Source organism: Pleurodeles waltl, chromosome 4_1 (assembly GCF_031143425.1).
Source record: "Pleurodeles waltl isolate 20211129_DDA chromosome 4_1, aPleWal1.hap1.20221129, whole genome shotgun sequence".
Lineage (NCBI taxonomy): Eukaryota > Metazoa > Chordata > Amphibia > Caudata > Salamandridae > Pleurodeles > Pleurodeles waltl.
In genome coordinates, this window is record NC_090442.1 from 501,461,558 (window position 1) to 501,487,373 (window position 25,816).

Sequence of the window (25,816 nt, forward strand, 5' to 3'; positions counted from 1 at the left end):
CATATTCTTCTTCAGATCAAACTTCAGCCAACACGTGTTTCGTCTGGGAAGTTACCCAATGACTTCATCAGGGCTGGAAATAATAATACATATACAGAGTGTTGTTAGATTTTGCTCTTCATATAAGTGACATAGTCATATAAGATATCCCTCTCCTATGTAAAGTGAGCGGGAACATCTAGTTACTCTTCAAATCACCGTGTATTAAGTAAACACAAAGGAACAATAATTACCTCTGTCTGCACCCCCTTACCAGTAAATCATATATAGGATATTAAATATAATAAAAGATATTAGAAAATGTGTAATCGGTTCATGCACACACGTGGAACCTTTCTTTTAATGGTGCACCACTGTGTATTAACCCTTATAAAACTGTGATATCGCCTGCCATGTAATGTACCTGTACAATAGGACTTCCATATAGATGGAATTCTAGGCCAATTCTCGTCCCTACTTTATTTAAGACCTCAAATAGCTCTGTATTGCTGCCAAAGTAATAAGAGATTAATAGAGATATTTTATATTTCGTTACATGTTACACAACCACAAAACTCTAACTGACTCTAATCTTTTCAAATAAGCTTATCATATCAAGACCTTCCTAGTGCATATCACCTTAATAAGTTTCTCTCTTCATATCCAGGCCCTAAGAAATAGTTATTTAACAACTTCATCTTCTGTTCATATGCCTCCTATCCAAATTCAAAATGACTCCTGACTCTCTCTAAATGTTAACCTCCACCATATCTACAAATATTCTGTACCTTCAAATACTACTAATTCCCCATGTAAATATCACAGAAAGCAAAGCACTACTATTGTATTGAAATACACCATGCTCATATTGAGTTATGAGTATATTTCATGTAACTGAATTAGTCAGTTGTCTATTGTCTTCCGCTCTCTTCCACTGCCTAATCCTCGAAGGAGGATTTATTTCAAATTTGCATCAAAGCCGCAAATATCCCATAACTCTAGACGTCACTATTTACACTTGTAAATCCCCTGTAATACAAAGCTTTGCTATTTTATTAAAATATACTAAGCTGTCAGTGTCACACCCGAACATTTCCCTGTCAACTCACCTATATGTTCTCATTCTTGCAACACAGCAAGTGAGCTACTCCCTTTCGATCAGCTCCCATGATAACTCTAGTCCATTTTCTACTTCCTTTTTCTATCCTACACTGTATGGCCATCGAGACAGGACTGTACTCCAGCGCTCACCATAATCGTGATTGCTTCATGAAACTAGAAATAGAAATAGTTCCCTTTTGATCGGATCCTATGATAAGTTAAGAGTATGTTTCATGTAACTGAATTAGTCCATCTTCTATTGCCTTCCTCTCACTTCCACTGCCTTATACTCGAAGGAGGACTTATTTCAAACTTGCACCAAAGCTGCAAATATTCCTTAACTCTAGACATGACAATTTCTACTTGTAAATCCCCTATAACAAAGCCTTTATATTTTATTGAGAAATATCACACTGTCAGTTTCACACCTGAAGAATTCCCTGTCACCTCACCTATATGCTCTCATTATTGCGACGCAGTAAGCACGCTACTTCCTTTTTATAACCTCTACTGTGTGGCCATCGAGAGAAGACTACACACTCCAACACTCACCATAATCGTGACAACCTCATGAAACTAGAAATAGGACTATTTCCCTTTTGATAGGCTCCTATGATAACTCTAGTCCATGTTCTACTTCCTTTTTATATCTTCCACTGTGTGACCAACAAAGACGAATGCGCTCCAGTGCTCACCATAATAGCAACGGCTTAATGAAACTAGAAATAGGACTATTTTTCTACATTTTCTATTATCTTTCATTTTCAGTTTCACATGTGTCTGCATACCCCTTCACTGTTTATTTAGAAATCCTCTATTCTCCAATTGACATATAATAATCACTTATATATCATTCATAATATAATAAATTTGTTTTGTTAGCTGAGCTCCCCAATTTCACCATAATATCGATTGTGACAATAACATTTTAGGTTCTCAAAAGATATTCCAATTCCTGATCTGTGTTTAGTCCATCTTCTACCGCCCTCAACCTCATAATCCAGAACGATTCTGTTCTCCTACGGTACAATTCCCTATTTCCACCCCCAGGGTTCTTGGGTACATGCTCTATCCCAAAGAATTTGAACTCCTTGTGTATTGTCTGTGTATCATGTTATCATATGTTGTGCAATCGGATATCTCTCATCACCCTGCTTTACTGCCCACAAATGTTCACTAATTCTAACTTTCAGCAGGTGAATCGCACTTCCAATGTACATACGTTCACATTTACATAATAATATATATACAACAAACGTTGTTCCACAATTAATATTTGTCTGAATTTGAAAACTCTGATTTTCACAGCCTCCAAAATCCTTTTTTCCCATCCCATGCCCACCTACAAACTCCACATTGACCACGTTTGAAAAAAAAACGATTTTGTTCAGATAGCCAGTTGATCATGTGCTTGATACGTTGGGTAGCTAGGACAAAGAAGAGTTTTCAGAGATCTCCCCCTTCGAGATGTAATCACAGGTCCATTTGTAATGTAATCCTCTAACGCTAAATTCTGCCTTAAGATATTCCAGTGACTCTTCATTACTTTCCTCAGCACACTCCAAGTCCCTGTATAATACGTCACCAATCTAATCACATTCTTGTCCTTCTCACCTCTTGCAGTAATATGGGTCTTCAGGGTGTCCCCTCTAGCAGTCTGAGTAGCTCTATGTTGTGCTCTCTTTATATCTTGTGTTTGATAGCCTCTAAACATGAAACGTTGACCCATATCCTGTATACATTGTTGAAAATCCTCATCCCTACTGTAATTTCATCTAGCCCTTATCACCTCCCCAGAATGTATTGCCTGAAACTGGTGCCTTGGGTGTGAACTTTGTGCTTAATTAATACACAGAGATTAGAAGATTAACTAGAGGTTCTCACTCGCTTCTCACGGGAGAGGGATATCATATATGACTATGTCACTTATATGTTCAACACCATGTGTATGTATTATTATTTGCAGCCCGGATGAATTTGTTGGGTTACTTCCCAGATGAAAAACGTGTTGGCTGGAGTTTGATCTGAAGAAGAATATGCAAATAAAACTGAAGATCACACCAAATTACATTATTGGACATATTTGGACATGTGCCTGAATATGTAATGTTGGTGTTCAACAATCAGAGATTGTTGGCTTCTGGGGCTTTGAGTGTGTTCCCTGTTAAGTACGCCGTGGGTAACGAATGGTATATTGATATAGTCAAATACTTGTTTGACAGAAGTCACAATTTTTCCTCTTAAACCAGCCATCTCCCAAACCCTGATATCCTCCCTCATGTCTACTGACAAGAAGATCCTGTAATACAGGAGGAATGCACCGACATTGCTAGCCCCATGCGCCTGCAAAAAGTCCTACCCCCTCGAACCCCCTCGAGCCACTCTACATGCAAAATGGAGAAACCCCAAGAGCTGTTGGGCTAGTCGCAATTGAATCCTTTGTAATGACCTGATGTGTCTCAGAATCTATTCCACTTTCCCTGCCCGCAATCTTGCCACTAGGGCTTCTGTGTCCAGTTAGATCCACAAGAATGTCAGCACGCTGCTTGGGCCCTCCATTTTTTCAGGAGCCAAAGGAACCCCTACCTCCCGAGCCAACTTTTCAAAACCTTTCAAATTCTTGCTACATGAATCGGATCCTGACTTACCCCCAAACAGGAAATCGTCCAAATAATGTGTCACCTCCCGACGCCCACTCACCTTTATGAAACCCTACGATAGGAAAGTACTAAAGGCCTTGAACAGTGCACATGAGATGGTGAAGCCCATAGGTAGCACTCTGTCCACATATATGGCCCCATCCAGTTGCATACCCAGCAGGGCGAAGTCATCAGGATGGATGGGCAGAAGCCGAAAGGCCGCTTTAATGTCACACATGGCCAACTCATATCCCACGCCACACCCACAGATGAATTGAATTGCATCATCCACTGACATGTACACTACCCGCCTGTCTTCTGGCATAATAAAATCATTCACTGATGCCCCCTCTGGCCATGACAAATGGTGTATGAGACAGAACTCTACTTTACTCTTTTTTGGAACCACACCCAAAGGTGAAATCATTAGGTCCTCCATGAGCCATTCGTAAAGTGGACCCCCAGTTCTGCCCTGTGACATTTCTTTACTCAATTTTGTTGCCCCCACCTGTGACTTTTCTTTGGCAGACCGCAAATTGTCTGCTCATCTTTTCATTCTCGGCCCTTGGTAACCTACCTGAAACCCTTCTTTGAAACCCCATTCCAATTTACGCGCTATGTCCGCATCCAGGTACATGCGCAGCCAAGGAAGTAACTCCTCCAACTTAATTGGGGTAGGAGCCCTTTGGCCCAATACAACCTGCATCAGTGGCAAACGAAAGGCATTGCGTAACCAGGTGTCTCCTCTACACTTTGAACACTCGTGTTTGAATTTGCATGGATGTCTAGAGCAAAACCCTTGTTGAAATTCCAACAGGCTCCTGAACTAGGTATCTGGGGTCGCTGAATATTAGCCACCCCCACCTTGGGTGGGAAGCTACTGAAATAGCTTATACATCAGTGGCAGACCGCTAGTAGTGTGCGTCAATGCTGCAGAGTATGAAGATGTCATCCACTTCATCCACAATTCTGGGTCCACGTCACACCCAAGGCTTGTCTGGATTCATACTCACTCTAGCCTTGAACTCCTCATCATAGCTCAGCCACGCAAAACCCCCAAAATTCATTTGAGCCTTGCGTATAATGTCCATATATTTAAACATTGCAATGGTCCTGTCTGGATATTTTGCAATAAATACAAGCATATATGAGAAGGCCTAGTTGTCTATATTTATTGGTACCCTGGGCCTAAGTGCCAGTTCCCATTCTTCCTCTTTAGATCCCTCGTTTGCCTGTATATCCCTATCCAGACGCTTGAAAACGTCCACTTATTCATGCCGCCAAATCCTCACTTTCGTTATCTCTGCTACATGAAATTCTAAATGCATTGCTAAGCCCATGTATAGAAGCCCCTTCTTATACCCCCCTTCTTTGTCTTATACTTCTGTCCCTTTTTCTTGTGCTTTCCCCCGTCCAAAACCACAGTTGTCGTCCCCCTATCAGGCGCTGTATTACTGTCCCCTTCCTGTGCCACACTTGCTCCAGGCACCTCATGTATCGATTGATCTCCGACCCCTATCAACTTGTAGTTAGGAGCCCTGAAATTGCCTTGTAGGTCGCCCCATGCTGACCACCATTCCCCCTTACCTTTTAAACCTGATTCAAAGGCTCCAATTTCTTTCATTGTCCTGCAACCCACATCCTCCTTGTGTGACACTTTCTGTGCCCATACACTTGTCTTATGCTCCTGCAAAACAGAAAGCGAAGTGATGGTTGCTCCGCTCCTGCACCCCTTCCCCCTCCCTTTCTCCCCACTCACCTCCCTTTCGTGAATCTCCCTGTCTTCCCATTCATCCAATTCATCTTCATAGTCAAGTTCCACCACATCCTTGTCTTCCATCCCACACTTGTCATCATCACCCACAGCATCCACTACCTCATACCACTTCTCTGGTGCCTACCCCCATGACGTTTGCCATATTTGCAAATGCCTGTATGCTTCCGACCAACGTCTTGGGGCCGTTTTATGCCCCATTGGCATTGCCGACTTTCTGCCAGCCTCCGTAGCTGACTTTGACTCTCTGCGCCTCTCCTGGCCATGTGTGGCATTCATGCCTCTCGCAGTGCTGGACCCACTGGCCGCACAGGCCTCCTGACTCTTTCTTGCCTCCCTGTGTGGAACCCATACCTAGCTACCTTGGCCTGCCCCTGAGTCCTCCGCATCCTCTGGCTCCCGCCGACTTTCTTTTTGGCTGAGCCCACCTCTCCTCTGATTCTGCTACCAATCTCCTTTGTTCCCTGATCCTGGCCTCTATATCTACTGCAGACCAATCAGTGGCCCCTGCCTGCCCTACCTTGCCACTCTTTTGGCCCCTACCTACGTGCCCAGCTATGGCCGCAGCTGGCAGCTGGCCTCTTCTGCCCCTCTGGATCCTCGTTGTTTTCCTTTATGCCCCCAGTCTGTGACCTAGGCTGTGCCTGCCCCAGGCCCTGTTTGGATTTTCCCTGCTCCTTTTTTGCCCAGGGGCCCTTCTCCCCTTGTCATCTGCATGCTCCTCCTACCAGCAGAAAGATCCAGTGGCAGACTGAACTCTCCACTTGGCCCTGCCTCCTCTCCCTGCTCTTGCCTCAGCTGTCCAACCATGCTATCAAACTCTGGGGCCCCTCGGTCCTCTCTCAACTTGGGGACCCGCCCCTACCATCCCCGCGTCGACTGCCACTAAAAGCACTGCAATAGAACGATTTCTGTTTTGGAGGGGTGGACACGCTGCACTTCTCCTTCCTTTGGCCCCTCTCTGGTCACTTGCAGGCAGCGAGCGCCGCTGCCACACCGCGCGCTGCAGTGCGTGTAGGGCGCACCATGCTTACCCCGGCCAGCTTCACCCAAAATGTGAAGAGCGACCCACACTGCTTCAGCATTGCGACCTGAAACCATGCCGCTGTTGTGTGTATTCTTTCCCTGCTTAACCTAAGCTACCTACCCTGCCAAACTTCCGACCATCAGGTGGGCTGGCGCGGAAGAGGCCGATCCCTCCCCTAAACCCTCTTAATATACCCTCCCCCTGTGCCCCCCCATCAATCCCTGTCCTTACCTGCCTCTTCCAGTCCCAAAAGCTCCCATGGGGAGACTAGACTGCATCTGCTCTCCATTGTGCTAGAGTGCATGCACCTGTATTGTTAGATTATTTTGTTAAGAACCAGGGAGCATTGATGGTGTCTTTTGTATATATGTTATGTATTTATGCACACACTTGAACACTGTGTCATCTGCACGTTTGTGATGTATATTACACTGTTATTTATATGTATATTGGAGGGGAATACAGAGCAGCATCAGAAACCTTCTCAGTCTGACAGTATTCTTTGTATATGCAGCCCAAGCGTGAATATACTGCTACATTGTTTGAGTAATACATTAATTGTTGGTTCCCTAGAGAGATACAGAAGGGACCTTTCCCTTAAAAGAGACCCACTTTCGACTAGGTATGTGGATCTGGCATTAAGGAATTCAGGGCTGTTGCCACGAAGGGCTTTATGGGATGGATTTTCATTTTACAGTTGACTCCACATTATTTTGTACGAGCTTCTATGTATGTGATCGTAAAAATTTGACTCACTCATATCTGAATATAAACATATGTAATCATGTTGAAGCATAGTCCAATTATTTTTAAAACTATTTATTTTTGAATTAGCAGATTATTCATGATTTTTTAAGTCTATAAGGCATGACCGAAGTAGGTACCACAGTAGAGAATCACAAGTAGAATACATGAAGCTGTTCTGAGAATTTGTTTTAAATTTAAACATTTGGCTGTAGGGGGCTGTGCTGACGTCCTATTCCTACTTACTAATTAAGCAATTCAAATTAGAACGTAAATCGCAGTTTCATGAATGCCTAAACTTATGAAATTCTGTTTTCCGAAGGAAATGGCCAATCTCAATCACCTTTACCTTTCGGGCAATGAGTTGGATCACATCCCACTCCCTCTCCCTGAATCACTACAGTCTCTCCATCTGCAGGTATGTTAAACGTAAAGTTTCTTTAAATTTCAAAATGTGCAAACTATATGTTGAATTTAGGATTGCATTGTTTTTGTTGATTTATGATCAATAACTAATTAATGTTAAATGCACAGATGCACATATGGATCTTCATAACTCTTATCTACATAATCTAGCCCACAAAAAACACTGTGCTTGGTCCTTTAGGGCATGTTCCCTGGTGCATAGAGTGACTTCTCATTCCACTTGCCACAGAAGGAAATCACTAGCTTAATGTGGCATACACTAATCCAGGGATGGCCTTGAACAGGCGCACTGAGTGTAGTTGCAGGTTGACTTTGATAAAAGTTGCTGCTTTGCCTGAGAGTGTGCTTACATCAGCCCAGACTGAGGGGTTCACTGATATAATATAGATCCATCAAATAGTTATTCACATAGATATAAAAAATTAAATATTGAAAACAAAAATATCGACTCCCTATACCCAACTATAACAATCACAGATATCGGGCCCAATGTAGGAAAGTTGAGTACAATGTGGTGTGGGGGTTAGTTCTCACCATGTAGTTCTCTCGCAATACCCAAAGATGGCCCTTTGATTCACACTAGTAAATCCTTAGCTGAGTCCTGGTATTGTGGCAATGAGTAGTCAGGTTTTACTTATAGGAACATGTGTTAAGCATTTCAGAGTACCAATATGGGCAATAAGTAACGTATGCAACCCGAAATAAATCTGACAGTCATTTATAAAAATAGAGCATATTTTTATCTTAATATTAACACCTACATGAACTGAAGTAAGTATATCCAAAGTTCTAGATTTTTTAAGCACAATTAAATCACAGCAAAAATTGTATTTAACCATTGCATTGAAGTCAATGGAGAAAAACCACTAGTGACAAAAGACCACTGCGAGGTCAAGTTACATGAAACCCTTGAAGGGTTAAGGTTGTGTGGGTCCTAGGACCAGGCCACGAAAGTCTGTTCAGTTTTACCTGGCCCCTCATGCCCGGGTCCAGAGTGGTCCTGGGTGTCTGGACTCGCACTTGTGCTGATTTTACAGCTTACACGATGATGCAAAAACTCAGCTGGGGCTAGAATGCAGATGTTTGATGCAGGCTGCACAATGTGTCCTGTAGTTGCAGCATCAAATGTGGAGGTCAGTTACCAGGATGGCAAATCACAAGTCTTGGCAGCGGTAAAGGTTCAGAAAAGCTTTGGGAACTTCACGGTGGCTGAAGAGTGAGGTAGAGGCCTGAAACCTTAGTGTAGGGGAGACTCCAACTCCCACAAGACACTGGGTCACCTGGATTTGGACGATCCCATGGAGGGCCCAATGGCAGGTGAATCTTCATATCCTGAGAGTGTTTTTACCTGCATTTTGCAGGGGACTAGTACCACTAGCCCATGGGAGACTGAGGGTGCTTATGGCGTACACAGGGGTCCCTCTAGTTGGGCTTGCTGAGTTTTAGTCAAGGAAGAGGGTCATTCACAAAGTTCCCAGTCTGTTGCATCGGGGACTGCTTTGTTGCAGTGGAGAAAGTCCAGTTGTCAGTGACACAGGGCTTCGTTTGGTCCTTTTTTGAAGCTGGTCAATCAGATCCGAGGTTCTGGTTTCAGGGTTGTCCCTTAAATTAAATAGATTTATGGGAGTTAGGGGTGTGGAGGCTAGTGGCCAATTGGCAGCAAGCTCCTACAGCTAATCCGCTCCTGAGGTGACCTTGTCCAGTGGGTTGGGTCGCCTTTTGCTAACCAGAACTCGCTAATGTGCCACTCCTAAGGTGGCAGAAATCAGCATTCAGTACACAGACCCGACTGCTCACCCTAGAAGTGTGGTAAGTGTGCGGGGGATTTGTACTATCTTACATATCTAATTTCCCACCTGACCGTGAGCAAATGTGCCTGGGGCAGAGGGTGGGCTGTTTCCTCCTCCGGGGGACAGCACAGGTGGCTATAAGGGGTGGTGAAGCCTTTGAAGCTTACTTCCCTGAGGTGACTGTAAACTTGCCAGAATGGGGGGGTGGGGAGGTGTGACCTCCTTCCTGACATAGCCTTTGGTTCTGACTCGTGGGACTGCCCACACCACCTGGCAGGAGGTTAGAACTCTGTCCTGGTGGCAGCAGGCACAGGAAAAGCACAGGCTGACCGGCCAAAGCACAAGAAGTTGGGGCAAACAGGTGGGTACCCTCTAGGGTGCCCTCAGGATACATGCCGGCTGCCCCTTTACTCTAGATTGGGGTTTTCCCCTCTCATCAGCCATCTGAGAAGCCTGTGGTCAGTTTGAACCTTGAAGTGAGTCTAAGGCAAGTATTCTCTCAGCTTCTTCAGGAACCAAACCATAGCAAAGGCTTCCCTCTCAATGGCACTCCAACGCTGTTTTCTAGGGAGGAGTCTCCTGCCGATATAGGCAACTGGTTGATCCTGGCCCTCATCATTTGTTTGTGCTAATACTGACACAAGCCCATATTCAGAAGCATCTGCTTGGACAATAAACGCTTTGGTATAGTCAGGTGCCTTGATTACAGATGATCACCACATAGGCTTCTTTAGGTTGTCAAAGGCATTTTGGAATTCTATTGTCCAGATTACCTTTTTAGGCCACTTTTTGGAGTTAAGTTAAGTGAGTGGAGTCACAATGTTCTCATCATTCTTCACAAACCTCCTATAGTACCCAGTTAAGCCAAGGAAGGCCCTGACTTGAGTCTGAGATTTTGGATGCTCTCAGTATAGAATAGTCTGAATCTTGGGTTGGAGAGTCTGTACTTGGTCTCCACCTAAAAGTTATCCAAGGTACACAACAGACCTCTGCCCTATCTTGCACTTACTGGCCTTGATAGTTAGGCCTTCTTGCTGCAGGGCCTGTAATGCCTCCTTCAGGTGGACCAGGTGATCCTTCCAGGTGGAGCTAAAGACAGCAATAACATCTAGATTTGCTGCACTAACGTTTTCCAGACCTGAAAGAACTTGGTTCACTAACCTTTGGAAGGGGGAAGGTGCATTTTTCAGTACAAAAAGAATCACAGTGAACTGATAGTGGCCCTCTGGAGTTGAAAATGCAGACCACTCCTTTGCTTCCTGTTTGAGTCCAAGCTGCCAGTACCCTGAAGTTACGTCAAAGGTACTCAAGAACCTGGCTGCACCCAATTTGTCAATTAGCTCATCTGCCTTAGGGCTAGGCTGAGCATCAGTTTTTGTAACAGCATTGAGTCCCCTGTAATCCACACAGAACCTCATTGCAGGTTTTCCACCTTTTGAGTGAGGTTTGGGAATCAGCACCACTGGACTGGCCCATGAGCTGTAAGGAGGCTCAATGACCCCACGCTCTAACATCTTGCTGACTTCAGTCTTAATCTAAGCCTAAACATGGTCTGACAGACTGTATATTTTGTGTTTGACAGGTAGGGTGTCACCAGCGTCCACATCATGGGTAGTCTCCACATTTGGTTAGGTCCCAGTCCACTTGTCCTGGAGAGGCTGGGAGTCACAGGCTCTAACACCCACACCAGCTGACCTGGTTGGTATTCCACCAGTGCTGACTTCTGGTCATACCAGTGCTTGATAAGCTCCTGGCTGGCCTCAAGGTTTCTGTTTGCTGCTTTCATATACTCTACCATACGTGAAAACAGGCCTAGTATACAGTCCTCTGTGTCCTGTTTGGGCTTTTTGAGAGGCCTCTCCCATCTTCTCCTTACATGACTTAATGAACCCCTTACAGGATGACCAAATAAAAGTTCAAAGGTGCTGAACCCAATGCCCTTTTGTGGTACCTCTCTATATGTAAAAAGTAGGCAAGGTAGCAGGACATCCCACCTCCTTCTGAGTATGTCAGGGAGTCCAATTATCATGGCTTTCACAGTTTTGTTGAACCTTTCAATTAAACCATTTGTTCGAAGGTGATAGGGGATGGTGAACTTGTAGCTCACTCCATATTCATTCCACACAGCATTCAAGTATGACATGAAATTAGCCCCTCTATCTGATAATACTGCTTTAAGAAATCCATCCCTGGTGAAGGACTGCAGGAGCAGTTACAGTCCTGAGGGGAACTGCTTACGGGTATCTAGTGGCATGGTCCACTACCACTCGGATAAATCTATTCACAGATGCAGTCTAGGGGACCAACAATGTCAATCTGTACTTTATCAAACGGAGTCCCAATCACAGGTAGTGGAATTAAGTGAACCTTTGGGCATGTGCCTGTCTTGTCACTGGCCTGACAGGTCACACAGGAGTGACAAAAACACTTTTTCAGGCATATGGGGCCAATAAAAATGGGCAATCAACCTATCCCAGCTTTTGGTTTGGTTTGTCCCAGATGTCCAGCTAGAGTGATGATGAATTCTCTGTACTTTAGGGGGACCACCACTCTCCTGACTGCCCCTGTTTTAGGGTACCCTGGCCTTAGTGTACAGAAGACCGTCTTCCCAGTAGACCCTGTGGGTACCACTGACATCTCCCTCTTCTCGCCTTGCAGCCTGCTGCCTAAGGCCTTCAAGAGTAGGGCATTCCCTTTGCCCTTGGCACAGGTCCTCTGTGGGGGGTCCTTCTGCACTTAGAAGCTCTGTCAGACCAGGCTCCCTCAGTTGCAGTTCCCTCCTCAGGCACCTGGGCATCCCCATCAGGAGACTTCTACCCGGTCCTGTGACCTCTTAAAAGTTACCTTAGCTGACTTCTTGGCCTTTCTCTTGTTGGGGGCCACTTGGTCCACTGTTTCAGGATACAAGTCCCCTTTTCTCCCCTGACGTGCTGCCTGTGCTCTTGTGGTAACACACACCCACTTAGGGAGACCCAGCATTTCTGTGTGAGCCTTCCTCTCCACTTCTGTCCATGCAGAAATCTCAAAGACATTTCCGAACAGACACTCCACCGGGATGGCAGGGGACACAACCATCTTCTTTGGGTCGGTAACCGCTACCCATTCTAAGCTTACTGAGGCCATTGGTTCAAGCTTAGTCTTATTGTCAGTATTGGTAACCTGATGACTGACACCAGGCAACATTTGGTCTAGGGAAACCAGTCTAGCAGCCACCATAGTGATACTGGCTCCTGTATCCCTCTGAGCTTATACTTCAGTCCCATATATCTTTGGCCATTGTCTATACTTCTCCATGTTTGCAGGCAGGACAGCCAGGGTTTCAATATCCCCCCCAACCACGGAAACCAAAGTACCTTCTGTGTAACCTCTGGCCCCTCCAGAGTAGACATCTACGCCCAGTCCTATGCTAGCCAATTCCTGGGATTGTCCACCACTGGGGGGAGTTTTTTGGAGCATGCTGCATCTACCTTCTTATGACCTGCCTGATTACAGTCATGACACAACCCAGAAGACTTCTTTGGGTCCCAGTTCATTCCCCCATACCACTGTCCTTTCAATTGTGAGAAGTCTCAGGCCCACCCTCCTGAGAAGTCTTTTCAGGGCCTTCAGAGAACTCCTTAGTTTTGCTCACCTCTTTGCCCTGCTGAAAAGCCTGCAAACCCTTTTTTTCTAGAGACCTCCATTCTGGATCTTTTTGGGCATCCTGGATCTGACCAATTTGTTGTCTATCTTCCTCAGCTCTATGGGAGAAGATAACTCAAAATCCACCAGATGCTGACACAATTTCTCTGTGGTATGATTAATCAGAATGTCCTCTTTCATAATTAAACCATACAGCCCATTGTAAGTGTTCAACTTGTTGCATTTGATCCAGCCTTCTATACTTTGATTCAACAGTCCACAATGTCCACCAAGGTCTTGTTCTGACCTTTCTGGGTGCCCCTAAACTTCAGGCTATACTGTGATCAGCTCAAACATTTCTATGAGTGCCCCCTTCATATGTTTGTAGGACTCAACCACATCCTCAAGGAGGGTCAGAAGCCTATCTCTGCCATTCAATGGGAATAACTCCCAAAGTAGAGAGCCCCCGTGATGAGATGGTACATTCCTCATTCTGCAAGCCCTCTAATAGGCTGCAAACCATTTATCAATGGCATCTCCATCACTAAACCTAGGGACAATCCCGTTGGGGATTTTGGGGTCAAAGGAGTCCTCCTTTTCCCTGTGGTTATTACTGCTGCCACTATGTTTGGGCCAAGGGCCCAACTTATCCCTCTGTTCCTCTAGGTCTAATCTCCTCTCCTAAAGTTTGAGTTTTCTCTCCTCCAGAGAGATTAAATCCAACTCTTCCTCTATTAATCCTACCACCCTTCCAGTAGGGGTCTACTGAAGTGACTTATGTCACTTCCCACTGTTGATGGGGGTCCGGGGAAGCGTGGAGAGGCTTGGCAGGTGTGGTCAGCCTGCTGGGGATGTGCACTGTCCTAAATATTTATTTTTCCGCCTGATCATGAGCAAATGGGAAGGGCTGTTTCCTCCTCTGGGGGACAGCACAGACGGCTATCAAAGTTGGTGAAGCCTTTGAAGTTCACTACCCTGAAGTGCCTATTGCTGGGGGAGGGGAGATGTGACCTTCTTCCTACCTTTGTTTCTGACTCCTGGGAGTGCCACACTACCTGTCAGGTGGTCAGCACCCTGTCTTTGTGGCAGCAGGCATGGGATAAGCACATACTGACTGGCCAGTGCACAAGAATTTTGGTCAAACAGGTGGTTACCCTCCACGGTGGCACCCGGATACATGCCAGACATCCCTCGACATCAGATTCATGTCAGGGGAGATAAGGCACATTGTTTGACACCAAACTTGACATATCTAGGTGGTACCATAATGGAGCTAGCAACCCAGGTCTGTCCTTTTGTAAGACCCATGATATCCTGTGGACCGGCCCACACTTATTGTGTACTTTAATGGAAAGGACACTATATATACATTTCAGCTCATGCTTACATGTCTGTACCTTAACTATGATGCACCCTGCCTGCTGGACTACAGATGTCTACCTTAGGGGTGTCTGACTCATTTGTAAGGCAGTACCTTGGACTCTGCTTCTCATTTGAGGGCACAGTCAAACTTGAGAAGTTTGCACTACTCCTGCAATCTGCAATGGCCTGCTTTCAGTAGTTTACAAGAGCTGCTCAGGGTGGCAGAAACTAGTGCTACAGCCCCATGGGCCCCTTTACCACCTATACCCTGGGTATCCTGGGTATCATTTTCTAGGGACTTATGAAGCGGTTAAGCCTTTGCCAATCAGAGAATTACCAAGTCCACAAATCAATTTAGGGAGAGAGCGCAGGCACTGAGGCCTGGTTAGCAGGCTCCAGTGCACACTAACAGAGTCATAAAGATCAGCATTGGGGGCAAAAAGTGGGGTTGACCATACACATAGGGGCACTTTCCTACACACACAAATAATATTGTCACAAATATTGATTTTTACATATATCAATAACAAAAATATCGGAAACTGAAATATTGTCATCAATACATAAACATGTAATACATCAAAAATATTGATTCACACAATTTCATCTACACTATTTTCGCCAACATAAATGTATAAAAATACAGTTTTAACATAAAACAATTGCATCAAATAAACCCACGACTTTTCATAAACATCTACAATTAAATACAAATATATTGCATTAAGCAAAAATTATACAAACAAGGCAGTGGAAAGATGGCACAATGCCTTCCAATCCACACTAGGCGTAACTCAAACTACATTATACAAATTTATTGAAGGATTACAAAAGGAGAAAAGCTACCACCAACTAAGAACAGAGCAGTCTGTTAAACAAATTGGCCTTAAACTTAGCAAATAAACTTAAAGAATGCACAGCATGCCACAATATAATCCTTTCACTGATAGGCCTTCCCACGACACAGCGCTAAGCCTTTCTTTGCCTTTTTGGGCAGTTTGCAGTTAGGCCTCTAAAACATTTTGTCCACATAAGCTATCCACACTGAATTGTGTCCATTTTTACCAACATCCTGGGGATTCTAGAAGTACCCATGGTTTATAGATTTCCTTAGAGATGACTGAGAAATAATGCAAAATATAGCTAAATTTGGGAAAGATGGGAAACAAAGTGCGGTAGAAGAAAGTTTCTGTTTGTTTTCCTGCAAATGGTATCAATGAAAGGTTTGTGGTGCTGAAATCACCATCTTCCCCACTTTTAGGAATAGGCAGTCTTGATTCAGAAACCAGATTTATTTAACACAGTTTTGGTATTTTACTCGGAGATAGCCCATTTGTCCTATCTTTTGTGCTTTCAACCTCTTCCCAGTTTGAGGGGGAAACAGATATGAAACCCAAGGTGGATCCTGGAAAGCTAAACATTTCTGAAAACTAGACAACATTCCAAATTCAGCAAAGGGTGATTTGTGTAGCTCCTTTAATATTTTCCCAAAGAAACCAAGTGGTGAAATGAAAAATATTGGAAATTAGTAGGAAAAACTGATATTTTAGACAATGTTTTTATTTGTGATTTCTCATCACGATGTCCAATTTACAAAAGACTAAATACCATTACATCTGCTAGACCCTTCTAGTTGTGAGGATATATAGGGTTTACGGTTTTTCAAAGAACTCGAAGCACCCAGAGCCAATAACTGAGTTGTACTTTGCAATGGTTTTTCATTGTGTTCCGGGTATAAAGCAATTCATATGGTAAAATATAAATAATGAAAAATAGGTATCAAGGAAACCTATACATTTACGAAATGAACTCTCGATATGGACTTTTGAAGCAGAGGTTATTTGCACATATCTCAATTGGTGGGTACCCATACTACCATGTATCAGATGGTATTTCTCAAAATTACTTCTTTCTTATACATTGTCTTACATTTGTGAGGTACAAATGCAGAGAAATGCAATCGGTAATAACACTTGTTCTATTACTCTGTGTTTTCCTGAGTCTTCTGATAAAAATGGTACCTCACTTGTGTGGGTATGCCTTGTGCCCGCTACAGAAATGGCCCAAAATTGAACTTGGACACATCACATTTTTCATCTTATAACTGACTCATTTTTGCAGTGTGCCTAGCTGTGGATTTTGGCCCTAGCTCAGCCAGCATCTAGGGAAACCCAGCAAACCTGTACATTTTTAAAAACTAGACACCTATGCAAATCCAGGATGTGTTGACTTATGTGGCTCTCACCAGTTTGTGTGACCCTGAATCCCTTGAAAATCTCCAACTTTGACTAAAAAAACAAATGGTTCTCACATTTCTGTGATGGAAGGTGCTAGAATCTGCTGGAAGCCACAAACCTCCTTCTACTCATCATTCCCCTAAGTTGTCTGATAAAATTGGTATCTCACTTGTGTGGGTAAGCCTAGTGGCCGCTACAGGAAACAGGCCAAAATGCAACATGGGTACATCAAATTTTACCACTGAAAACGGACCTGTTTTTTGCGTAGTGGGTAGCTGTCTTTTTTGGGGCCCTGGCTCAGCCGGCACCTAGGGAAATGTAGCAAGCCTGAACATTTTTGAAAATCGATCCCTATGAGAGTCCAGGATGTGGTGACTTGCATGAATCCAATGAGGTTTAGGATTTTAAACCCACAATGTCCTGCAAACGTCAAACTTTGCCTGAAATCACATATTTTCCTTATATTGCTGTAATGGAAACGTCCAGAATCTGCTGGAATCCTTACAATTCTTACCACCCAGCATTGCCCCACTTGTGCTGATAAAAATACTGCACCACTTGTGTGGCTGGGGCTAATGCCAGTAATGGGAACGGAACAAACCAAAAACAACAAAAGCTCTTGCGTGCTGACTCCTATTGACCTGAGCTGAATTTGTTCCTGTTGCTGGCTCTAGGCCCAACCACACAAGTGGAACAGCCTTTTTTAGGGGCACAAGTGAATCAATGCCGGGTGGTAGGAAATTTGTGGATTCCTGTGGATTCCAGAAGTTTCCATCACAGAAATGTGAGGAAAAATATGTGTTTTTAGACAATGGTTGATGTTTGCATGGCATTGGGGGTAGGAAAATGGTATGGGATCCATGCGAAGCCACCACCCTAGACACACCCAGATGTCTAGTTTTCAGAACTGTCTGGATCTGGTAGTGTTATCCAGGTGGCAGCCAACTGATTCCCCAAAAGGGCAGCAGTTCACCATTGCAAGTGTATAATACTGGGAGTTATCACTATTCTCCTGGCCTATTTGAAAATACAACACCCAAATTAATCAAATATCCTCTTGCTTGCTTGTGGTGAGATGCTTTAGTCTGCAGGGGAGCAGAAATACTGTTTTCAACTTTTTGAGGGAGTGGGGGCATGGCTATGCCATGCTGGGCAGCCTCCACTCCTACAAATAAAACACACAAAAAGTACTTGCTAGTGTCTAATGGGCTTGTTAGCCCCCTGGGGAGAAGATGGGGGTTATTGTCCCTATCTGCCCCCCATCGGGGCAGAAAGACTTTTATTCTTTTTGTTGGGTGTGAGGACATGGGCATGCCTGTGCTGGGCAGCCCTCACCCCTACAAATAAAAAAAACAGAAAGTAATCCCTGGTGTCTATTGGTCTGTCTGACATCCTGGGATGGAGGTGGGGATAATTGCCATCACCTGCCCCCACAGATATATAAAGACTGTTTTCCCATTTTTATGGGGGTGGGGACATGGCCAAGGCCATACCCATCCTGGGCAGCCTATCCCTACATAAAAAGTAATCCATGTTGACTCGTGAGCTTTCTACCCCTCTAGAGGTGGCATATAGGGTAATAGCCCCCATCTCCCCCCCCCGGGCAGCAGAAAGCCTGTTTTCCTTTTGGGGGGGTTGGGGGCATGGTCATGCCTAGATTGGGCAGCCCCACCTCTACAAATTAAAAACAAAAAGTAATACCTGGTGTCTAATGGTTTTAAGTTCCCAGAGAGGAAAGACGGGGGTAATTGCCCCCTCTGCTTCCCAGGAGGGGCAGAAAGACTGTTCTCCTTTCCTGGGGGCAAATGGCCATGCCTATGCTGGGCAGCCCCCACTCTTACTAATAAACAAGTAATATCTGGTGTCCAGTGGTTTCAGCCTAAAAATATATCCGATCTGCACGGGGGGCAGAAAATGGCCATACTAATGCCCCCATAATGGGGAGCAACTCTTCAACAAGGGACAGCTTACTGACTTGTGTTATAAATAAATTCCTGGTGACTAATGGTTTACTAACCCCATAGGGGCAAATCGGCCTAAAAATATGGCTGATCCTCCCTCTGGGGGCAGAAAGCACCCGAATTATGTTTATAAACATCACTGGGGGCTTGTGGTTTTCTGCCCCTGGGGGAGGATATGCCTAACAATAACTTTAATTTGCCCCCAGGAGGAGCAGAAAAAGGCCAAAATATATCTCCAATTGTGAGGGGCCACTCCCCGTAACTAAAATAAATCACTAGTGTCTAATAGAGTGGATCCCTTCTTTGGGATTGCCCTTCTTCAGCGATGCCCAAGCAGGAATCCACTTGGGAAAAATACCAGTGGAAAGGGGAGATTCTTCCCCCCATCTGAATCAGTGCTTGGGGCCTGAGAGAGGCCCGAGTACTGATGCAGTGAAAGCGAAAGAGCGGATTGGCTCATTTTACTCTCATTTTCATTGAAAAGGCGTCAGTGTGGCATGTGCGCCGATCACCAATTCAATAAAAAACTGAAATAGCCTTGGGAGGAAGCATTTCCCCAGCTCCTGAGGCTATTTTCAGTTTGAGGGAATCCCTCTGGTGCCGGCACCAGAGGGATTTCCTACTTGTGTGCAGAGGACAGCTCAGAGTGTCCTAGACACATAAGCACCCTGACTTAGGGAGGCTCTGAGCCGTACTCAGCATGGAAGTGGGTAACGTCAAACTCCTCATAAATAACAAAGGAGTAGTCTATTTAGAAATACCAGTCAAAACCATACTATACAATGAATATTAATTTATCAAGATCCTCAAAAGCTACAACAAACTCTAAACGAACATACAAAATGATTTTTAAAAATAATAATATGAATATTTTATTACATCAATGAAAGAAAAAATATTACCAAAAGTTTATAAATACTGATATAATAAAACTATATACATTCATTAGTTTAAAAAAATGTAACAACTTAAAACCAAATTCAACACATGAAATAACTATATCATAAACAATATATTATGACATTTCCTACCCATGAGAAATATAAATTACTGTTCTGTAGCTGCAGATCTTTCTCCATCTCCACGCAACAAAAAATAGTAATGAACAAAAAACTAAAAAAAGAAATAGAAAAATATACACAATCCAAACAAAATCCCTCAAAGCAATCTAAACTCTGTAGGGTCCATAAAAAAACAAAAAAACAGTTTTAAAAAAAGAACCGCTCCAGGAACTTCAAAAAAAGGAAATTTAAGTAAAAACCAAAACTGATTTCCTTTAAAAATAAAAACTCTAAACTTCAAATTCCCACAGAAATCATTCATAGCCAAAAACCTGTAAAAAAAGGTAAAGACCCACCTGTTTAATACAATACAGTCCCAAATATATAAAACTATATACAAATATATGTACATCACATTTAATCATCAAAACATAAATTACATCACTTAACATAGCAGATTCATACATTACTCTAACAATGTAAAAAAAAAAACTTACAAAATAGTGACAAAAATAATTTAAATAGACCAAAAACAATTTAAATAGACCCTCCGTACCCTCACACCCCTTAAAAATCCCTACAAAACAGACTTACCTGTTCGGACGAACAGCAGCACCTAACTGAAACCTGGTTCCTGGAAAATAGACCCAAAATAACACAAATAGACCACAAAATATCTAAAAGTGGTAGATCCAATGGCCATCAAATGAAACAAAAAAGACCGTGGGTCAGATTACAAGTTTGGCAGTCAGAAAACCTGGCTGCCAGATCTGTGGTGAGGAGACCGCCACAGATCTGGCATTCTCCCCACCTTCCTCATTATGAGTTTTCCACTGAGCTGACCAACAGAAACCAAGCCTGTGGCCCTCTGCACTTGTTCTCGACCAGCCTTTTAATGGCAGTTGAACAGTAATGAAAAGGCTGGCAGACAACATGGTTGTAATCAGCACGGCGGCGCTGATTTCAGCAACGCTGTGGCTGATTATAACCACAACCACTATCATCCTGTCAGGATCAGAGATCCTGGCGGAGACAGCGGTGTTATGGTGGCACTGACAGCCAATCTTGTAAAAAGGCAGTTGGACCGCCACAGCCTTGGCAGCTCGACCTCCACCGCGAATCTGGCGGTCTTCGGTTTGCCAGACTCATAATCTGGCCCTATATTCTTGTAGCAATGAATGGGAAATATTGTAAAAATGCATAATAAAAGTTAAAAAAAGATAAAAACATTATTACAAATGTAAAAAATCTAAAAGAATGTTCTAAACAATTATGAAAAGTATAAGTTAAATAACAACATAAAATATATACAATTATTTAAGATATACTAATAAAGATTATTTTGAAATAATGTTAAAAAACTGTATTAAAAAAGTTTAAAATGTTTAAAAATTGTAAACAATAAAAATAACATTTGAATATATACATTACACTCGTATATATAAAATATTATTTTCTTGTTTTTTTTTATTAAAAACTAACAAAAGAGTTGTATTTACTTCAATGTATAACTGTTTTTATTTTGACCTAAAATATAAATTTCTCCACATATAAAACTACACACTAGATTGAAATAGTTAAAAAACATGTGGGACATCTTTTTACTTCAAAAAGTTTTGATGGACATGTTAGACAATAAAAGGGTGACATTTGCTATGCCCACTCTAATCTAAACCAACTTGAGGAAGGTGTTGGGCACTAAAGGGGTGAAATTTACTATTCCCACTCCAATCTAAACCAACTGGAGGAAGGGTGTTGGATACTAACTGGGCGACATTTATTATTCCCACTCCCATCTAAACCAACTTGGGAAAGACGTTGGACACTAAAAAGGTTACATTTACTATTTGACTTCAATCTATACCAGCCTGGGGAAGTTTATTGGACACCTAAGAAGTGACATTTACTATTCTAACTCCAATCTAAACCCCCTTGTGGAAGGTGTTGGATATTGAAGAGGTCACATTTATTGTTCCTACTGCAAACTAAGCCAACTTCAGAGAAAGCATTGGACACTAAAGGAGTAACATTGACTATACCAACTACAAACAAAACTGACTTGGAGAAGGTGCTGGATACTAAGGGGTGACATTTACTATTCCCACTCCAATCTAAGCAAACTTGGGGAAGGTGTTAGACACTAAGGTCCAGATTTATGAAAAAGTGGCGCATCAGCTCTGATGTGCCACTTTTTCAGTTCTCCCTGACCCGCACCTAACAATACAATGGTTGTACTGTATTTAACATACAGCACACCATGGCGATGGTAAGGACAATAACGTCAAAAATGTTTACGCTATTGTGGTGCTTTGCTACACTAGCGTTATAAATTTTGATGCTAGTGTAGCAAAGTGCAAGGAGGCCCATTGATTGCAATGGGTGCATCCGGTTAATGCCTGCCCTTGAGTAGTTGTTAAAAATGACACCAAAAAGGGTGCAGTGAAATCTTGTAGATTTCACAGCGTCATTTCTGCGGGCCTCCTAATGCCAGAATGCCCCCCTTGCATTTATTATGCCTGACACAGGCATAATGTGGCGCAAGGGGTCACAAAGTGGAGCAATGCATGCATTGCGCCAGCTTGTAAAAATGGTGCGGCAAAACTTGCCTCCTTGAACAATATTAGCGTAAAAAAATGATGCTAATGTGGCATAAGGAGGCGATAGGCCTTTTTAAATCTGGCCCTAAAGGATGTTACACTTACTTTTCCCACTCAAATCTATACCAACTTGTGGAAGGAGTTGGACACTAAAAGGGTGACATTTACTATTCCAACTGGAATCTAAAACAATTTGGGAAAGGTGTTGGACACTAAAGGGTTATATTTACTATTTTCACTCCAAACTCAATCGAGAGAAGGCATTGGACACTAAAGGAGTACTATTTTCTTTTCCAAATACAATCTAAACCACCTTGGAGAAGGTGTTGAACACTAAAGGGGTAACTTTTACCATTCCCGGTCCAATCTTAACCAACTTGGTGAAGGTGTTGGACACTGGGGGGGGAGGGGGGACATTTACTATTCCTACTCCGATCTAAACCACCTTGGGAAAGTGTTGGACAATAACAAGGTGACATTTACTTTTTCCATCCCATCCTAAGTTAAACTGAAGAAGGTATTGGACACTAAAGGACTGATATTTATTACCCCTATTCCAATGTAAATCAAGTTAGAGAAGGTGTTGGACATTAAAGGGATAACATGTACTATTCCCACTTCAAAGTAAACCAACTTCATAGCAGACAGTGAGCATTCTGCGGGTGCTGGGCAGGGGGCCCCTGCACTGCCCACAACATGGTTGTGGGCAGTATGCCCCCCCCCCAAGGCCCCCAGCATTGGCTTTCTGTCAGTCTTGACATGGCGGAGATCCCATCATGAAAAGGCTGGCAGAAAGTAGACTTGTGATCAGCACAACGGTGCTGAACTCAACCCCCCCATGGCTGACCACGATTCCGACCACCACCACCATGTCAGTATCCATGATCGGTTGTAATCAGGCGGGGGACAATCAGGAGTACAGCGGTCAGACCCCCACCAAGAGTTTGGCTGTCTTAAGACCGCCAAACTCGTAATGAGGTCCTTAGTGTGTAACAAATTTAATATCATTTCAAACAAGAAAAGCATGTATATTTTGGAAGAAATAGCTAAAATAGCAATGGATTCGTGATACTGTAGTTTTCTTACCAGGCAAAGAGTAAGTAGAATGAAGAGGCTATTTTGATCAGTCAAAGTGTGAATATTAATAATATACATTTTATTAAATAAACCAAGAGGAGCTTTTCTTTTATTGAAGTCAGGAACTAATGCCAGCATCTACAGCTTCTACAATACTACCAGCACTCCCCCCCCTTGTACTGCAATCTAACACCCTACAATTCTAGAAGATATTAACAACACATCTTCTGGTATTGATGGAATGAATCTGATTTAGTGAATAACATCCTACTGGACTAACAACCAAAGTTTTCATTTAAAGCCCAGATGACCATACTGCTTTTGCAGAATTTATACATAACATAAAATATTTGACTCATGGTGACTCGGCTTCACTTCACAAGTATGATTTACTACTTTTGTACATACAAATCAATGCCACCTGAGAGATCATTACATCATTATACCAGGGAATTTTCTGTCCTGGCTATTTGGCTTAAAATCGATCTTACCACTATGTCTGACAATGCTGTCATAGAAAATAAGCAATCAGAAGTTTAAGTTAGGACTAGCCATGCGCTAAAATGCAGGTGAGGTGCTAATATTTTCCTGATGTTTATAAAAGTCTAAGACCAAGTTAAAGCCCATGATATGGTAAGATGTTTTCTTTCCCAATTTGCTTTGGGTCAGGATTTTTCTCTTGTTGGGTGTGGTTGTCGTAGTGGAATGGTGCAAATGGCCCAAAGAGGGAAGGATGTAAAATTATTAACTAAGAAGCAAGGGGATACAAATAAATTGCCCTAAGTCTAAATAAAGAAAATATTGCAATAAGCCACAAAACTTAACAGTATCTCCTACCATGATGGTTCAGATGCTTTTGGTTAGATCATCGCAGCTTTAGGGATGTTAGATGTCCAAATCAATGTAGTTTATATTTTATCAATGGTTGTAAAGAATTGATACAAGAAAGATGTATGGAACATAGCTAGGATTTAAAAAATGAAGAGAAGACTTTAATTTTGGTAAACATGTGACCATTTATCAGTAATGAATGTAAGCAATTGTTTTACTGTAATTGGGCTATCTGAAACATTACACCTTAGTATCCTGAAATGTCATTGAATTTAGTGACATATTACTTATGTTTACCTTATTCATTAACCTCCAACGAAACATGCATTGAATGCTAAATAAAAAGGAACATGACAAAATAGATGCATATTTACTTAAGAATTTTAAATTTGTATTTTTTTATAGGATAACAATATTCAAGAGATGCATGAAGATACATTTTGCAATGTTAAAGATGTCTCATACGTCCGCAGAGCTCTAGAGGACATCAGATTGGATGGAAACCCCATCAATTTGAGCAAAACACCACAAGCTTTTATGTGTCTACCTCGTTTACCTATTGGCAGGCTTGTATAAGTGGTGGAAAAACCAACCAAACAATATGAAAATAACTTGTTATACATAAACAAATTACTTCTAGATAAGAATCAATAAAACCTTTATTTTTATTAACAAGTAAAAAAGAATGCAACTAAAAATATGCAATAACAGGTTCAGTTTGGTGATTCATTTCCAGGTAGACTGCATTGGTTGCTTTTGCATGGTTGGATGTAAGTAAACTAAAAAAACACCTGAACAGATGAAGCTTTATACTGAAGCCGAAATGTTAGCAAAGATCTTCATTACAGTATTTCTTTTCCTCTTAATTTAAGTCCATCATTTATCTTTTCTAATTCACTTTTGATTACATTTAAAGCGTGCATGGTTTAGATTTTGACATGGTCCTAATTAAGTACTCAACTCTCTTCTCCCTTCAAATGTGCATCTTTTGTCCCTACTTTATATGTGTCAGGAGTCAGGATTCCAGGATTAAAATACAAATCTGTCTGCTGCAAATCAATGAAAGCAACACCAATAACAACATATTGATATCACTTCCCGATACAATATATATTTAAATAAAAAAGGACTATGTGTGTGTTGATGTTTTCCTTTTATGTAAATAAAGTGTTTTGGTTCTATTGCTGCTTTCAAAGAGTAAAGATTTCAATTTCTTTTAGTTAGTTGTCTTGGAAAACAAAAAACAGGTTTCTTTTAAATATGAAGATACATTCTGATTGCATACTTGTAATATAAATCTGGGCTGCCATACCTTTGGTTCCTCTGTACTTGCTAGTATATACATATATATCACTGTTTATTTAACAAAAATTTAAACATTCAAAATAAAGGACTTCATTATGAGTTTAGTGGTCCATGCACTGCCACAGCAGGTGGAAACAGAGAGTATAAAGGGAGCAACTCACCTCCAGGCAGCATTACATGTCCTGTGCTGCCATGGAGCCCATCATACTTGTCCCGCCACTGCTGCTACTCATTGAAGGTACACAAAATCCACTTCACCAAGGACACATCTGAAGGTAAGCACACACACCTACATGTGTCATTAAGCTCAACAACAGATCTTCACTCAGTCATCTACATAATAT

The 25,816-nt window shown here is 42.5% G+C and overlaps 1 protein-coding gene across 1 annotated transcript in view; it reads left to right on the forward strand.

The window, feature by feature from the left end:
* The window catches only part of EPYC (epiphycan), a 194,486-nt gene extending 169,138 nt beyond the window's left edge, over nucleotides 1–25,348 (forward strand). The window contains exons 6-7 of the mRNA XM_069228805.1: nucleotides 7,587–7,682; nucleotides 24,573–25,348. Coding sequence (XP_069084906.1) covers nucleotides 7,587–7,682; nucleotides 24,573–24,743 — 267 coding nt within the window. The 3' untranslated portion in view covers nucleotides 24,744–25,348. The remainder of the gene's footprint in view (nucleotides 1–7,586; nucleotides 7,683–24,572) is intronic.
* Nucleotides 25,349–25,816: the final 468 nt, after the last annotated feature.